Source organism: Nyctibius grandis, chromosome 2 (genome assembly GCF_013368605.1).
Source record: "Nyctibius grandis isolate bNycGra1 chromosome 2, bNycGra1.pri, whole genome shotgun sequence".
Classification (NCBI taxonomy): Eukaryota; Metazoa; Chordata; class Aves; order Nyctibiiformes; family Nyctibiidae; genus Nyctibius; species Nyctibius grandis.
This window is the reverse complement of record NC_090659.1, coordinates 65,191,177-65,209,094: the sequence shown is the minus strand read 5'-3', so window position 1 is coordinate 65,209,094 and position 17,918 is coordinate 65,191,177. Positions and strand designations below refer to the sequence as shown.

Sequence of the window (17,918 nt, the reverse complement as noted above, 5' to 3'; positions counted from 1 at the left end):
GGAAAAGACAAGGGAGGTGCCAGGAAGGAAATCCCCTGTCCCTACGGATGTAAGAGGGGCTGGAGACAAGTCCCAGGCTCTCTTCCACCACCTGCCATTTCATCCCTCATGAGGAACAGTTCCCTGTGGAGATAAGATTGGTGGGAGGAGAGGTCGAAGGGAGGGAGGCATCAGGGTTGGGAGAAGGAAGAGTCTCTGCCACGCACAGTTCACTGGACCTATGCTGAAAAGGGTTAACGCTATCATGCTACTGGTGACACCAGGAAATGTTCCTTTGCTATCACGTTATGTCAGATTCAAGTGGTATCACCCATGACTAGCACGCAAGATTGCAGAGGGGAGGGAAGCTAAGCACAGGTCACTTTCATGCTTCAGCACAGCTCTTCAAAACAGCATATTTCATTTTGCTAGGAGGGGAAACTCACACTTGCTGACACCGCTTCCCCGGTAAAGTGATACTAAGCCAGACGGGAAAATTTTTACACAGCACTGACAAAGAAAAGCAAATTGGGTGTCAAGGAAATAGTAAAGTTATATGGCAAAACTGAACGACACTAGAAAATAAAAAAGCTCTTCCACGAGGACCTGGGCTTGATCTGCATGGATGTGAGCCTGCGCCTTCCGAGGAGTGGGGGCATTGATTTGGGGTATTGTTTCATTATCCTTCTCCTGTTTTTATAAAAGCTGTGGAAACTGAGTGTCTTGGCGATCTCTCTCTCGTGGCCAATCATGACCCAAAATGGGCAATGTGTTCAGCAGCTGTGGGAGGGCAGGGATGGGAGACGAGGGGACAGATAGATAGGTGGCATGATCCAAGCTTCCTGTCCTTATGAAACCTGGCTGAAATATCCACGCTATTGGAGGAGCTTGCTGGGATTATGCTTTGTGGCCACTCCAGCATGTTCGAGCAGTATGGCAAGGAAAAATATTTTCTCAGTCTAACTTTGGACTGAAGAAGATGGGCAGAAGCCCTGCTCCATTTTAAGGACCACTTCTTTTTCAATTTCGTTTCTCTCCAGCCCCCTCCCCTGCTACTTTGTGTGTTAACTTTGGTCTCAGCTTTTTATCTCTTCTGCAAAAACAGACCATTTCCATTCATGGCCCGTTATTTCCACAGAGAGATGTACAGAGCAGAAGCATCCCAGCCAGAAATGACCCCTGAACTTGGAGTCACCTAAGCCAAAAGCCCCTGCTGCAGCAGCAGGCCTGGCCCACCGCTAAGGCTCAGTCAGCATTTCTCCAAGTTTGTGCTGACTCTCCAGCCTCACCACACATACACTCCTGTCACGGTTTAAAGCTGGGCCAGCTATTAAACTGGTGGCAGATGCTCTGTTACCTCCTTCCCCCCTCCCAGAAGGGGAAGGAAAAAAGGGAGAGGGACTTATGGGCCGGAAAGTTAAAACAGTTTTAATAAACTATAACAATATAAAAGAGTATAATAATAATAATGGAAATAATTAAATATATACAAACATATACAAAACCAAGATCGAGCTCCCCAGCTGACAGTCACGTCACCACTGGCACTGCAGGGCAGGCTCCGGGAGGTCCTGGATTTGACTCAGTGACAGATGGGAAATGGATTCAGAAATGCACAGATCAGGATCAAAGGCAGGAGAAAAAGAGACAGAGTCATCTTTGGACACCGGCCATAGCAGAAGGGGGCGAGACCCTCGTGATCCCCCCACTTTATACTGAGAATGACGTGTATGGGATGGAATACCTTCGCTGGTCAATTTTGGGTCACCTGTCCTGTCTGCTCCCCCCCTGCAGGTGCGACCCTCCTGCAGCTCTTCACTCGTAATCAGTGAGGAATTTAGCAGTGACCTTGGTTTCTCTGAGAATAAGTACAGCAAGAGCCTTTCTGCATAACATCCCTACCGGTGCCTCAGTGATAACTACAAACTTTGAGCGTTATCAGTCCTGGAAGCAGACAGTGTCTGCAAAACAGGCAGTTAGTTTCAGAAAGTGCAGTTACTTAGAAGAAGAGACTTAGCTGGAAGGAAAAATCACTGAAAGGAAAATTGGTTCTGTCGTAGGCCAAACCGGGACTGTGCAAGTTTTGCCACGCCACCGCGTTACCCCAAGGTGTTCACCAGCACCCCCTGGATGACGTTGCGCTACGGCAATGGCTGTACCGGCACAGCCACCGCTGCCCGGTAAGGGGAGCTGCTGGCGCCAGGGGTGGGATTTTGGCCGAGGAGCCCCTGCCCTCTCACACGCACCATCCCTGACGGGTTTCGGGTAGGCTGAGGCAGGTGCGCGCCCCCCTCCCCTTTAGAACCGCTGGGTCAGAGGGGCCTGGCTGGCTGGCGGGGGAGCTGCGCCCCGCCCGGGGCAGCGGCGGGGAGAGGGGTAAGGGAACCGCCACCCGCAGCCGCCGAGGCGCCCCCGCCCCGAGGCGCGCAGGCCGGGGGCTCACGCAGGCCCGACCGCCCGGCCCGGGCACCGCGGCCCGTGCCCCGTGTCCCGTAACGGCCGGCAACGGCCGCGGCGCACGCCTCTCCCCCGTGATGACGCAATGCTCCGCCCCGCCCCGCGGCGCCCGGCCGGCTCAGGCACGTGGGGGGCGTGGCGCGGAGCACACCTCCTTCCCCCCTCCCTCCCAATCAGCACCGCGGAGAGGAGGGACGCGGCGGCGGGGTACGCCCCCGCCCCAGCCAATGGGAGGCGGGGCCGAGGCGGTGATGATGGCGGCGGCGGCTTGGGCCTTCTTGCGGGCTGGGCTGCGCTTGGGGAGGCGGAGACTGTGAGTGACGCGAGCGCCGCGCGCGCGGGGGGCGGGACCAACGGACCCTCGGCGCCGCTCCTCCCCGCTGGACTGGGCGCGCGGGGGGATCTCCCCTGACACACCCCGCCTCGGGCCGGGCCGCGGGGGGCAGCGGCCCCAGCGGCGGGTCTCCGGCGGCGGGCCGGGCTGGGGAGTGCGGCAGGCGGCGGGGACCCCCGCGGCCGGGGCGGCTGGGGGCACGGGGGGCAGGCAGGCCGCAGCGTCGTGGCGGGGCTGGCGTGGGCTCGGCGGGCAGCGAGCCCCGGGCTGCCGGCGGGAGAGGCTGCGGGGTCCGGGCAGGGCCGGGGCGCATCCGCCGGGCGCTAGCGGGGGAGAAAAGGCGGCTCCTCGGGTCCGCCGCTTCCTTGCGTGGCTTCGCCAGGCAGCAGTTCGGGGAGCCTCTCCCCGGCGAACCCCGGCCTCTCCTTCCCGCCCTGGGCCTGCCCCCGCCCGGTGCCTCCCCGCGGTGGTGGCGGCCGCGCTGGGCACGAGGGAGGTGAAGCAGATCGGTTTGTTGAGTCAGCACAAAGCTGCCCTGCCCGGTTGCCCGCTCTGGTGCTGCTACAGCACGGGGGGTGACCGGGGTCTCTCCCGTTCCTGCGCTGAGCCTCCGAGGCGGCGGGTGCCTCACAGCCGCCCTCCCCGACCTCCTGCCGAGGGAAACCAGGGGAGGCAGGAGGGGCTGGGGCCTCACCGTGGGCTTTCCGCTCTGTGAGATCATACCGTGCTACCTCCTCTGTCGGTAAACCACCCTGGATGGAGCCGAGTGGTGGGTCTGAGCGTAAGTGGTGATGTGGGCAGAAGCAGGGTGGTCAACTGCCCTGTCAGCTTCCCTCGTCCTGGGCTCGGCGAGGCCCTGGTGAGCCCAGAGGGGTGGCGTGTCCCCGTGGGCCAGGGAGGCCCAGGGGATGTAGGCGACGTGCATTCGCTTGGAAAGGGACCAAGGTCACCAGACGCTTTCCCACAGGTGGCCAAATAGCTGTCAGGGCACAGACTTTGGGCAGGATGCTTAGAAAAGGAAAAGCTCTGCTGTGAATACTTGGTCCCATGCAGGTCAATTTGCAGAATTGGGCTCTGAGTGACATCGGCAATGTAAGATGAGGGCTGCGCCACACCTTTCTCCTGGACATCTGTGTGGTGTTGGTGGCCGGCTTTCTGCCTGCAGGTGTGTGCCTCCCTGTTACCTGTAGGCAGGGAATTACTTCTGCCGGAGGGGTTGACTGTTGGGTCTGTTCTGATTTAAGGGAGGTTTTCAACAGCACTTCTAGAGGGAGAGCAGATTTTTTAGTAGTGATACTGTGCAGGCAGTCAAGTGTTAATTCATTTTAATATTTAAAGCTTTCAGTTCTTGCACTCTCTGCTGAGACCATGATACTGTAAATATTTTATAGTTGACTGACAAAAGAGTATGCAGTCTGTAATAACTGTAATACAGATGTTACCGGGAACACGCAATATTGATGCTGGTGTTCTTGGGGAGCCTTGGGGACAGCTGGGCTGGTTTGTGGTGTGCTAGAGGCAGTGTGAAGAGCCCATGAAATTCATGTCAGTCTTTCTTGCCTGCGGTAACACTGTCCTGCATAGCACCAAGGGTCATTTTTCCAGCCTACCTGCTTCAGCTTACTTTTACAGCCTGTTTTCTGGAGAAGATGCATGCATGTAAATGCTTTTTTTTTGCCTTCCCCTATTGGTGCAGGATCATAAATGCTATGCCTTGTTATTTCTGGTCATGAGGAATTTTGAATATTTATACTGTGAGGAGAAAAGGAGTCTACACAGTGTGGGGGCAATCAAATGATCACATTTATATGTGCATAGCAGCCGTTGAGGGCTGGGAGAGGAGGCTGACTGCACGCTCTCGGTGAGGCTGCCCCCTTCCAGTTGTGTCAGAAAGGGCTTCCTTGGCTGGTGCTGCCATGGGATGGGGCGTGGCTGCCGATTACTGCAGCCCCCTCGCTTGACTCCCAGGAGATATAACAGCCTCCCTGTGGTGGGAAGTGCCTGTCCCTTGTCATCAGTGCTGCTGTGGAGCCCAAGAGGCTACCACGCAGGTGGAGACCACAGAATTTGGGGTATCCAAGCAGGTGGAGACTGGAGCAGGATGAGGCATGAGGAGTCCTTGTTCACCTTTGAGCTGGGCAGCCATGTAGCCATCTGCAATGGGGAGAGAAATTACAGGGACGACTTCAAATGTCAGCAATCAATGCTTGTGTTGGTTGGGTTTAATTAGCAGCTCCCTGGTCTTCAGCAAGGGTTGGCAGGTCCCACTGGGTCCAGACCCTGGTGCCTGAATCCCACGGCACTCGCTGCTACGCTGTCGGGCTGGAGCCCTAATTACAGCAGGTACCTCTGATGCGGTGTGGCTGCCTTTCCAGCTGCCACCATCCTCTCTTCATGCAGGTGTCGCTGCCCCTGCGAAGCCACTGCGCAGTGCTACTGTGAGAATGTGGACGGAGTATTTGTGTCGTTAGCAGGCAAGTGAAACCTGTGGTACCCGGAGCTGGTTTTGCTCACGTGCTATGTTCCAGAGCCTTTTAGAATTTCCCTGCCTGGGAAAGGTTTTTGTCTGTTGGAAAAAGTTCAAAAAAAACCTCCTTCCAGCAGTTTTTGAAAAACAAATGCAGCTGTGTTTTTTTGTTGTTAAAGAGCTTCGAATGTGCTTTTAAATAAAATGTTGCAGTAAAGCATTGACTATGAAAACTTTCTTGATGACAGATCTTTGTGAAGGGCTTTCTCTTTGCTTGATGATTGCAGGGTAAGAGAAGAACACTGTACACATGAGCATGATTGTCTGTTTGCCCTCAGCTAGCTGAGTGCTTCATGCATGTATGTGAGCGTTTTAAGTGTATTTCTTTATGGGGCATGTTCTAGGCAGAAGTATACACATGTGCCCATACTAAATCAATAAAAAGTGGCATCATTAAGCTCACACCTTGACAGAGCGCTGCAGAGTATGGAATATATCGTGTGGGCATGTAGAGCATGTCATGCCAAAGGTGCAGACACCATTGGATGCCTGCTAGGAACAAAGGAGCCGAAGGAGAATAATAAACCTGTGTCAGATCTCGTTCAGGAACTGCGCCTATGTCATCTCCCTCTCATCATTGGGAGTTTCTTCTCTCATCTCCGATTGCCATCTTCCCTCCTGGTTTCACACTGCAAGTTTATGTCCAGTTGGCCAATTAGTGATGATGATGTTTTTTCATGGATTGGACACTGGAGGGTGCTAATGCAATGAGAGCTGAAATTGTTCTAGCAAATAAAAGGGTTCTCCTTTGTTAGTTGTGAAATAGTTTTGTTCTTTGTTGCAGTGTTTAAATGGAAAGACATGAATCGTGGTCCTTACCAGTAGCTGATCCTGCTCGGCATGTGGAGAGCTATAATCAAGAATATCAATAAAGTGTTAAGTCTGTGAGGAGTTTCTTTCCCGAACCTCTATCAAAAAAAAATCACTCACTTTATGTTCTACACATTTTTAAGTGTGTCTTTCGAGATTATGGCCTCGGGGTGAAATTTATTTGAAAGTGTGACTTTCTAGTGATAAAAACACTTTATCTGGCAGAACTGTTGAGCCGTATCTGCAGAATCTGCTTTCTTACAAGGTCACTTTGTTTCACCCAAACCAATGTTGTTGTGTTGCTGGTGAGGTGAGAACCTGATAGCGGCTCACGTCGGGGAGGGAGGGGACACCTTGAACATCACTAATCAAGTCCCCGGCATTGCGGTCCTCTCTCTGGGGATGGACCTGATGGAGCCTCAGTTTACCTTGCAGCCACTGTCACCGGGCCACGTGTGAGGGAGTGTGCAGGATGGGACCTTTCATCAGCCATCGCTGCTAGGTCAGGTGAAGCACATTACAAAGCTGAGCCTTAGCTCTGGTGTTTCAAATTCACTCAAACATTGTTGGCAGGCTAAAGTTACGCAGGAGGTCTTACACCAAAGGAGGTATTACCTGTCCATGCTGCTCCAGCTTTCTGCTGAACTGGGTCTCCCCTCTCCTCTGCCCTTGGCAGAAAGACACGGGCCAATGTAAGCTCCCTTTTGTGCACTCTGACAACTCCATACTTGGCATTAAGGACTGTGAAACTACTGCCTGAGCCAGTTCCCATCCTGGCAGCAGTAGAGGTATGATGCTGGCTAGTTAATGCTAATGAGAACCAGGGTACAAAACTGAGCATGTCCAGCTAATCACCGCTGGCACCCCAACTAGTCTGCTTAAGGCTAACGCAGTTCTGGATGGTTCTGCCCACTCCTGTACCTGCCTTTTTGGATTCATTAGCCAAATGAAAGCTGGTGTGCATAAAATGTGTGAGCAAAACAGAACTGTGTACAAATACACTTTCCTTAGAAGTCTTTCTTGTTCAGTATGAGTGGCAAATGAGTTAATCTTCTCTCATTCCCCTTCGCAAATGAATTAGGCTGTCCCCTCCTGGAAAACATTGTTACCTTGCTGTATTATATTGGTCAGGTTTTGTTCTCTCTCAGGTGTTGCAGTTTGCTTACGTATGACTGGTTTAGTTTTTCTTTCTTTCAAAAATACGCATCATTTTTCTCCAAATTCCCCCTCGAACTGAAGACGTGGATGAGCATGAAGAAAGAGCCTGTGGATAAGGAAACTAGGACCCATTGCCATCCTATTTTGGCATTGTTTGAGATCTGCTGCTGACCTTGCAAGCAGATACATGGCCAGTTTCACAGCAAAGCTGCTCGGCTTTTTAGTGGAAGCAGCAGAAACGTAGCTAGCTGCAAGGTTATACTTCTGCAAAAAAGAGTTCTAGTAGCTTACTGGAAGAGGGTCATAAGGGGATGTGAGCAGAAAAGCTTTTAAAATCGTTGTAGTAACTAGTAGTACTGAAGACAGTCTGCTTAAGAGGAAATCATAGAATGGTTTGTGTTGGAAGGGACCTTAAAGATCATCGAATTCCAACCCCCCTGCCACAGGCAGGGACACCTTTCCACTAGACCAGGTTGCTCAAAACCCCATCCAGTCTGGCCTTAAACACTGCCAGGAGGAGGCATCCCCAGCTTCTCTGGGCAACCTGTTCCAGTGTCTCACCTCCCTCACAGTCAAGAATTTCTTCCTAATATCTAACTAAATCTACCCTCTTTCAGTTTAAAACCATTCACCCTCGTCCTGTCACTACTTGCCCTTGTAAAGAGCCCCTCTCCAGCTTTCCTGTAGGCCCCCTTCAGGTACTGGAAGGCTGCTATGAGGTCTCCCCGGAGCCTTCTCTTCTCCAGGCTGAAGCACCCCAACTCTCTCAGCCTGTCTTCATAGGAGAGGTGGTCCAGCCCTCTGATCATCTTCGTGGCCCTAGCCTAAGCAGAAGAAGAAAGAACTGATTGACTGTGAATTGGTCTCGTTTACCAGCTTTTAAGAGAAGACTGTTTCTTCTACTACACCTCTGTGCTTATGAGCAGGGAGCCAGGGTACCCCTGGCATCATTTCAAGAACCGACATGCTAGCCATGGTGACAAAAGGATTTGCAGTTGTGCATTTTATGTAGGTGGTGTCCTAATTTATCCCAGGAGACCTTTCTCTGGGAGAGAGGGTTAGCAGACCTTCTACCAAACTTGCTTGATCGCATTGAGTTTAAATGCCATCTTGAATGCCCAGTGCCACCCCTGTTCCATGGCCCTGCTCCGGGAAGGAGCATGCCTGTTCCCTTGGGGGATGCTCAGTTCCTTCCAGCCTCAAGCCTTCATACACCTGTGCAGCCTTTCTTAGCTACTCGTAAAAGCTGGGTGAGTGGGCTCTCTGGGGTTTTCATGCCTTTCAGGGAGATCGGGCTGCTGTACTTGAAGCCTCTTCTCTTAAGAGTCACTCTGGCAGGTAAAAGCCCCTTGATGCTAAGAGCTTTGTAGGGTTTCTGCTGATGAACTGGTTCTCTTTGAACCTCCCATGTGATGTTTGTTCCCATCCTCCGCACATCAGCCCTTTCCTGACTTTCAGGTGCTCTCCTGGTGGTGGTCTCTCCCAGACCCCTTTCTCATGCCTTCCTGAGCTCCAAGCCTCCTCGCTTGGAGAAGGGAAATACTGGATTTCTCCTTATTTTGTCAGCCAGGCTGCCTATGGAGTCGTTTCTCCAGCCGCTGCCCTTTGCATGCTTCCTTCTCCCACCCCGTGAGGCTGTGGAGCACAGCAGGTCTGCAGAACTTCAACTGCAGGTCGGTCTGGAGGTCAGCTGCATGGTTACTGAGCCGCCGGGTGTTGAACAAGTCCCCTTCGTAATTTTTCCCTTATTTTCTCATCCGTGCTATATTTACCTTGCAAGTCTCCCCGTGCCCTTTAAATCTCCTAGCATCACTGGCATAAATAGGATTTGCCTGTCCCCATGAAACAGGCATCAGGGCGGCTGCCTGCCTTGCCTTCTCCACCCCTTTGTGGGACGGGGTTGACCTGCTGTCACAGGCTGAGCGGCCAAACCCACTTTCTTCTCTGCTATTTTAATTAAAAATTGTTGCCATCAGGGGCTCTGCAGTGATGAAAGGGAAATGATGAAACTTTGAAGAATTTGGGGCATAAAGTCGATCTCTAAATTTTAATGTACTCATTGCACTTAAACAGTTGATACATTTTATTATTGAGCTTTCAGGTGACCTAATTTCCCTTAGTACTGTACATTTAGCTTTATACATCTGCACCTAATTTGTAAAAAAAGACTTAATGAGAAACTTCAAACAGTTTAAATGTCAATTACAAAGAAAGCGAGGTTTTAAAGTTCCAGTAATCTGTCCATATTGGTCATCGAAACATGATCCCAGGTGGACGTTAATTCAAGACAGATGGCATTCCAAAGGCACAATTACAAAGAGCTTATATATTTTCAACACTAACAAGCTGTCACGCTATGTTGTAGCTACACTTCCAGTACTGTATAACCACAATTGTCGCTTTATCTACTGCGGACTCGGTAATAAAGGGGTTTGATTTCCCCACTTTTGATATCGTCAGCGGGATTTTTTTGGGGGGGTGAACTGGAGAGCAGGGTTAGTTAGTGTGAATATCTTTCATTTGCTCAATCTGTTGGGTGGAGGGGTTTGTGTTTGTTTTTACGTTTTTTTAAGTTGGTGAAATGCTCTTCAAAGGAAGGAGGGAAATATTGAATATGGGCATAACAAGACTAGCTCATCACAGACATATTTCTATTTCCTGGCAACATTAATTAACTTTAGTCTTATCAGCTGCTGGGCAATAGCTATGATGATTTGTTAAAACCCCCAACATCCTGGATGTTTTCAGTTAAAAAGTCATCTGAAAGCCTTTGGAGTAACGCACGTGTTGCTTGGAAGACTGAAGTCCAAGGGATTGATAGTGACTTGACTTGTGGTGATGTAAATGGGCAGCAGCTTGGCTGCAGCCAGGCAGGAGCACTACGCTACCCTGTGCGAAAGGCAGTTTGAATTATTTTTAGGTTTCCAAAAGTATTCTTAAGCCCAGAGGCAGAGGTGGAGGGGCTGGACAAAGCAGGGTCAAGTTAGGACTTGCATTAGACTGAAGCATCAACATGTGATGTAGTTGATCTGGTTGAAGATGTCCCTGCTTATTGCAGGGAGGTTGGACTAGATGACCTTTAAAGGTCCCTTCCAACCCAAACCGTTCTATGATTCTATGTGGTACCTGGCAAGATTTGTTGTAGAAGGATGATGTTTGGTATCCAGTTTAGTAGTTGAGGTGGGCGGTGATATGCATAACTGAATGATGAAAGATAATTGGGCATAATTTCCACTGATTTTTTTTGTTTGTTTCTTGAAACCAGATCACAAAAAGCAAGACTTGCACAGCTACGACTAGACAGTGTTTTAATAGGCTTTAAAATTCTGTGCTGTTAGGAGCAAGATTAATAATGCTCCCTAGGAAGGTTTTTAAGCTCCCATGGGCACGTGTATCCTCCAAAGAGGTACTGAGAATGAAGAACTTATATTTCTGCTAATTTATCTACCTTTCACTGGAAAATGGAGAAGAAAGCAGAAAAGCTAAGATGCTTCATCCTTGGAAGGCGGGAATTAAACAGTGAGGTTATGCTCTTTAATTTTTCGTTTTCATTAATGAATGTTGTAAATGTGTTTTTTGAAAGCATCTTACCCGGCTTCCTTTTTGGAGGAGAGGCAAGTGCTACTTGAAATATGCAGCTCGACAACAAGTGAATTGGACTCCTGAGCCACGCTTGAAACAAAATGCCAATTTTACCTACAGTTTTACTACGTTTCCTGGCTTATGCAGTGGCATTTGAATGGCCTCTAGTAATTGTTTTTAGCAGGAAAAAAATATTCAAACAAAAATGAAAAACACAACCCAAAGCTCATTAGCACTGTATTTGGCATGCCGTGAATCGTTAAGTCTTTATATAAATGCAGAAGTAATTTGTAACAAACAAAATCCTTTATTTTTTTGGAAAGACTTTCTTTCGAATTTTTGTCTGGACTGCTGAGATGTCCGATGTTTGGAAAACATACTGTGTTATTACCAGACCAGGGGAGAAACCAATTCATGTTTTAATTAAATATTATGTATAATTCTTGATTGTCAGATATACTTAGTGGTGATCAGTGAATAAAATTAGGTGGAAAACAAAAGACAATAAATAAATGCTTGTATAGGGTTTTTTAACCTAAATTTGATGCTAGCGTGTGTTGCTCTCACACGGTTTCCCCTCGGATTTTCCCAGTGCTTATCGGGGTAACATACTGCAGTCTTTTTATTTAGATCAGACTTTGCTTTGAGAGTTAACTAATTGTTCAAGCCCAAGTGGGAAACTTTCTTGCACCTGGAAAATTAGGAGAGCAAAAGCAAAAGACATGTCCGCATCCTTTCCCTGGTGGTTCTTCACCTGCGAATTTGAACTGCAGCGGTAATAAAAGTTTTGTGGACCTCATTTTATGTGAGATCATTAAGCGACAGGAGAATTCAGGACTAGCTGCCCTTCATAATTCAGGACGCTGAAAGGTGCCATTTATAAGCTCAAAGTGCCTGCAGGAAGGCAAAACAGGCTTGTAAAACCCACACTCCAAACCCTGAAAGGGAGCCAGTTTGTACTGCTGGTTGCAGCCTTGGAGTGGCAAAATTGCAGAGGTGGTGGGGATTGGGTTTAAAAAGATGGAAAAACACCTGCCTCTAATAGTTTATGTAATAGCCTGGGTTTTCACACTTCTTGTGTTGATATCTCTTTTATCCAAAAAAAACCAAAAACATCCCGGGCAACGATCCCAGTAAAAACCTTATCAGTTGTACTGCCCGGCTGTTGGGCTTATTATCTTTCCTACTATAGCCCATTGTTTTGCTGAGCTGCTAATTTGGCTATAAAATAAGTTTCTCCTGACTTTTTAATAATATTTTGCAACCAGTGACCTTTGCCCATTATGTGGGTGAGGAATTTTATAGGGAGAGCTCTCGCTTCCTTAGTGCTTGAAAAGGAGTAGCAGCATGCACAACACTTGAAATGAAGAGGGGTCTTCAACACAGTGATATGCCAGCATACCTGGTCTTCATAAAACTGATTGTTATGGCTCTAAACAGGCAATGTGAGCTGCTAAATTCACAATACGCTGCAGCTTTATGGACCTAGAGAGCCCGAAAGGCACTAGAGTGGCAGCGCCAAGGAAATGTTGAGTCCAGTGTTCATTCTCAGAGCAGGTACTGCTTTTCCTTATGTGCTCCCCTGTTATTCCTCACATGAGAGTCGGAGCAATCATTTTTCAGTTTATGACCAAAATTTCTACCTGGAAATGAGACATCCGTATCTGTAATCTTAAATGGCTGGGGCTGAACGCTTCTAGTCCAGCCAGCGTAAGCCAACTATTCATGGCCTTATTAACTCCCATGACTGAAGTTACTTGGGTACCAATTTGCATCATCAGAGCCTAAATTCCAGTAAAGACAAGAGCCAAATGCACGTCAGATCTGCTTGCAGCGTCCTTGTTTTATTAATCTGTGTTAATTCAATACCTGCCTCTCTATGCACACTGATTTCAGCAGCAGCTGGCTATACGGCATGGTATCCAAACTGTCGTCCCTCCGTAAGTGGATCACATAGAAGCCAGAGAAGCGGCTGTGCTTCAGAAATGTACTGGTATTATTCCAATTTCTGACACTGCTTTTGTTGCCTAGATTGACATGCTCGAGGCCCCAAACACTGCACTGAGTTTACTATGACCCCAGGGCCTTTGCAGAGTCGACTGCAGGACTCAAATTATACCCACTATTAAAAGGCAGTTATGTGACTGTTTATGTTACAGCCAGCTGCTTTGTTGCCGGTGGACATGCTGTTACTTGACAAAATTTACTTATTTATTTTTCTTTATGGTCAAAATGTGATAAACATACCTGGGTACCTTACTCTTCGCAAATGATCTGGCTGGCTTCAGCATCCACTCGGCTTTCTGCGGGAGGACGGGAGTCAGGGTTTTCTATCTCTCTGTAGGGATGTGGCCATAGCAGCATTCTGTTACTTCTAGATTTTCTTTGTGAAGAACATACAATTTCTAGATGGCATGTCATCAGTATATTTTTAATGACATTTTTTTGTGGTATTTTTCATTTAAGTTCTCTAATTTGTAGTGTATTTCTAGGTTTTGTGGGTTCATTTAATTAGGCTTTATATATGAACAAGTGCTTTGCAGGCTTATTGCATTAAACATTTGCTTATTTTTTGTTAGATCTGTAGAAATACTAAAGCACTGAAGGTGCTTTGGGTTGGGTCAGTACTAAATAGTGACTTCAGCATGCTGGAAGTATAAAATCTGTTTTCTTACTAACTGTTTCTTTGAGACGTTGATAGATGTGAAAACCATTTAACAGTTTGGTTTTTTCCCCCTTTCCTGTTAAACTAAGCTACTGAGGAAATCTTCCTACTGCTACATGCTGCAATATGTCAGAAACACCGTTATGTTATAGTTGCATCATTATCTAAAGGAAAAATTGAGTGTGGGTTTGAAGTCGACAAGTGATGAAAGTAGCCCTGAGGTTGTCAATTAGAAAGCCAAGGCCTGGAATTGATAAGTTAATGGCCAGTTCCCTTCTCACCCCCTCACTTTGCTGTCTGCTCCCGCCTCGCCCCGCAGCAGCTTTACTGCTCGGAACATAAAGAAAAGGCTCCCATTGGTTTGTGTCCCAAAATTTATCTCACTAATATGATTTATTTAAATTCTTGGCTGGTTGCAATGTTCTTAATATGGACAGATAGTTAAACAAGGAGAAATGAGATGCAGCAGATAGAAAATTCAGTCTCAAATGATACCCCCTTTTTGTTTTTTTTTTGTGTGGGTTTTTTTTTATTTTGTTTAAATGTTGAACTGTTGGCACTGTTGTTTCAGACCATCCTCCTGCAGTACAGAGCAAATTTAGCAGCAGTGCATAACAACTTCTACTGTATGTTTGTTTGCGGGTTTTAAAACCTGAAATTCCATGGCAGCCAGTTGGAACCCATGTGTTCGTGTTAAAGGTGGAGGACAACACGTGCGGTTTTTCCTGAAGGGAGATACTGCTTACCAAAGTTTATGATATAATGTAATATAATACATAGTGTTTGTGTATCGCTTGGGCAGGAGGGAACTAACATGTTGCCATTTGTCCTAAGGAACACATGGGTTTAGATAAATAGGTAAATTATGGAAAATAACAAACAGGATTTATTCAAATTTTAATCATTCTTTGTGTGCTGTGTTGTGAGAGCAACAGCAAGCTTATGCAAAGAGCTTTAAAGTAGTATTAGAAGTAGAATATAATTAAAACAGGAATTGTGCAAAGCAAAACGTGTAATTCATCTTCACTTTTCGAAAACTTTCTATACAGTGTGAGTTTTTAGGACTTGTAAAAGGTTGCAGATGGGCACCCCCTTTGCAGCGTGAGGTTTTCTGCTCGTGGCACAGCTGCTTCAGTGACAATGGAAATTCAAGATTTTTTCCACATAGCCCTGTCTCACCCTAGAGCAGACAAGTCATAATCATGAGTATGAGAAGGCAGTTTAATTTGTAAGCACATTCAAGTTTTTGGCCTTTCTGGTGGTTTCACCATAACCAGCAAACATCTGTTGAATAGTAAAAAAAAATTGCAGTTGCTACTTCCCTGCCAAAATCAAATGAAATGGGGAGCTCCGAGCATGGACTGCTGCTTTGGAGTCCCTCTCTCTTCCAGCCAGATTCAAACCATGAAATAAATCTTATTTTAGTTTAATTCACAGGAAAAGAGACGTGACATCATATTAAACAATTCAGCATTGGATGGCGCTCCCTCCGCCTGACGTGCCAGCTGTGCCCAAGACCCACGCAGCAGCGTTTGCAGTGCTTCACCAGCGGTTCAGTGCAGAGGAGGTAGTACGTGATTTTCCAAACGCAGGTGTTCCTTCTGTGCCATGCTTTGACTTACTTCTTGAGATAGGTGTGCCTCATAGTACCTGTCAATAATGTAAATACACAATGACATTTTTGATGAAAGGTTTTCTTATACGTTGTGACACTGGTGTTTCTAGTGCTACAGGGTAACCTCTTGTGGTGGCCTGTTTCAAGAGAGGTTATCTCAAGATGAAGTAAGAACATTGTATCTAGTTTAGCCTGATCTGTTGAGGTATCACACCTACCAGAGGCCATAATTCTGGTGTTTTCTCCTAAGTTGTTCCTTTCCTTGGATTGCAGTTTTGTCTTTGCAGGAATCTTCTGTAGTTACTTTCTGAATGAGGTTCTGAAAGTTAATGGTGTTGAGGGTCAGCAAAGCTCGTCTTCCAGGGGGATAGTCATCTCTTTCTGGACTTTTCTTCTCTTAACCTCTTTCCTCTGCTTTTTATATACCTGTCAGCCCAGCAGGGCTGCTGTGCAAGGTACATTCACATGCTGTATGGAAGCCAGGCAGCCAAATTTTGGTGGTGCCAGTCACTGCTCTGCAAAACGCAGACCAATGCCAAAAATCTCCAACCATTTCTTTCAGTGTTGCTGCAGGATGCTGGTCTCTGCTCTTTTGGCATTTTTTTTTCCCCTCCCCTTTTCTTTTCGCTGTTGGTTAACTGTGTTTTCTCACCCATGGTACTCTTAATCTGAGAGTCCCTCTCTTGCCATGTGTTTGTCTACTTTTGTCGTGACTTAAGTACAGCAACATCTTTCAGCATGGATGATAATTTGACTTGTGTGCTGTCTGCTCACTAGTTTACACTAGTTACTTGCATACTTCCACGGCACATGAAGCACGGGGGTGCTAAACAGTGCCCGTCTTAGGGTGAAGGCTATGGTGCTCTGCAGAGAGGTTACAGGTAGAATTGGTCTTTTTCCCCCTTTCCCTACATAAGGAGGAAGAGTCTCATTTTGGGAGGAAAAGTTTCTTTCTTCCCCGCAAGGCTGGGTTGACATAAACTCTTCAGGTCTCTAGAAGTTCAGTTGCATTGGATCACTTCTGTCTGAACGTACAAAACCCTAGTGTCGGAGCTTTTGATGCTATAGAGCTTTCTAGGGCTAAAAATCAAAAGGCCTCATTTCCACTCACATACTTTACCTTTTATGACAAATACAGCCTGAGCAGTGCTCCTTCCTCCCCACGTAGGTGTTCTCAAGCCTGAGCTCCTCCCCTCTTCACATTCATCCGTACTCAGAGGAATGCTGGAAAGAAATAAAAATTACTTACCAAAAAGTGGTGTAGCATTTTATAATTTTTTAAATTCCAATATAGAATCTTAAAATAGGGAAAAGCTTGTCTAGATTCAGTAATTTGAAACATTTGGAGTGGATAAAAACCGGTCTTATACACTAGAAATAAAAAAAAAAAGAAAGAAAGAAAAACCCAGTACTTGCACAAAGGCATGTTCAGAGTGGGAAAGTTGACTTGGCATTTCCAGATTTTAAATTTCTAAAACAAAATTGAAGTCCACTGTTGTCTTTATGCAGTCAAGATAGATTTCCTTTGAGTATATCTGAAACGATAGAGAGCTCAGTTAAGTCAACTTTGTCTTTAAGGTCATTATCATCATCTGAGACACATGGTATTAGCAGTTTGTCGTCCCACAGGAACTCAGCACCGATGTTTCTGAACAAGATAAACCAGCAAATGAATATGATATCAAAGAGCAGCTGTTGGTTTTTTTTATCAGCTTCTTTGACCACTTTTGCCTGGAAAATGGTTTATTAACCTTAAAACACAACCAACAAATGGCAGAATCTAAAAAAGAAAAATGAAGACATGACAGTTTAGGTTTGTTCTTGTGATCTGTGACTGTATAAAATCACATATTCGTTATGCAGTGGTAATGGCAAAATTAAATGGTTTCAAACCAAAAAAAAAACAGCAACAGTTTGGGCCTTTCTGGTACTGTAGACCTCGAAGATGTTTGGAGGCCTTGACTTCAGAGACTGAAATATTCACCACCTCCCTGATTCACCTGTTGCAATGCATGACAGGGTCTGCTGTGTGGAGAGGGATTGCTGCAGGATGTCTTCGCTCCACAACTGTGAAGGAAGTTAGTTTAGAAGAGAAAGACACTGAAGATTTTTAACGCTTGAGACACGTCCAGTTTCTTTTTCAGGCTACTTTCGGCATGTTCTACAACTGATAAAAATATGTATTTTCTGGCGTTTCTATATAAAATATTTGAGATGTAGGTCTTGCTGCTTTCTGCCACTAGTAATGGTAATGCTGGCACCTTCCTCCATTAAAAAAAATAATTGTGGAACTAAATGATAAGCAAAGAGCTGAACCCTGAATCAATGAGATGGTAAAAAATAGCGAGCAAGAAATAAATAAACAGTTTTCAGAATTTAATGCTGAGTGTATTTCTTCTTAAAAGTACATCTATTAAAGTTATGCTAAGCTTACTGTAATCTGCTTAAATCGAAAAAAAATAACAAACAAAATAGAAGCAATGCTTCCAGGTTGAGGGTCAGACCATTCAGCTGATGAAAGTCGCTGCCTAAACTCTGGAAACCTGAAGTGTTTGAAGTACTGAGTTGGCTTTTGAGATCATTAGTCTCTTCTGCAAGTACCAAGAGAATATTTTCTTCAATATATTCAATTAGCTCAGTTAAATGACTAATTTATTCAAACTTGACCAACTGGGAGTTGAAAGAAGCAGAAAAGCTTGTTCTTCTCTACCAATCTGTGAATAAAAGCTAATTATGAGAGGATTAGATTTGCTAATACTACAATATTGAAGGATATTATGACCAAATACTA

At 46.4% G+C, this 17,918-nt stretch overlaps 1 protein-coding gene across 2 annotated transcripts in view; it reads left to right on the top strand.

Moving 5' to 3' along the window:
• The first annotated feature begins 2,098 nt into the window (after positions 1 to 2,098).
• Positions 2,099 to 17,918, top strand: part of CLYBL (citramalyl-CoA lyase) — a 179,892-nt gene continuing 164,072 nt past the window's right edge. Inside the window, exon 1 of one of the 2 annotated variants that reach the window (XM_068395368.1) lies at positions 2,099 to 2,159. In XM_068395368.1, coding sequence (XP_068251469.1) covers positions 2,110 to 2,159 — 50 coding nt within the window. In that variant the 5' untranslated portion in view covers positions 2,099 to 2,109. Of the gene's footprint in view, positions 2,160 to 2,670; positions 2,750 to 17,918 lie in introns of those variants that run through there. The other variant, XM_068395367.1, reaches the window with a different exon arrangement.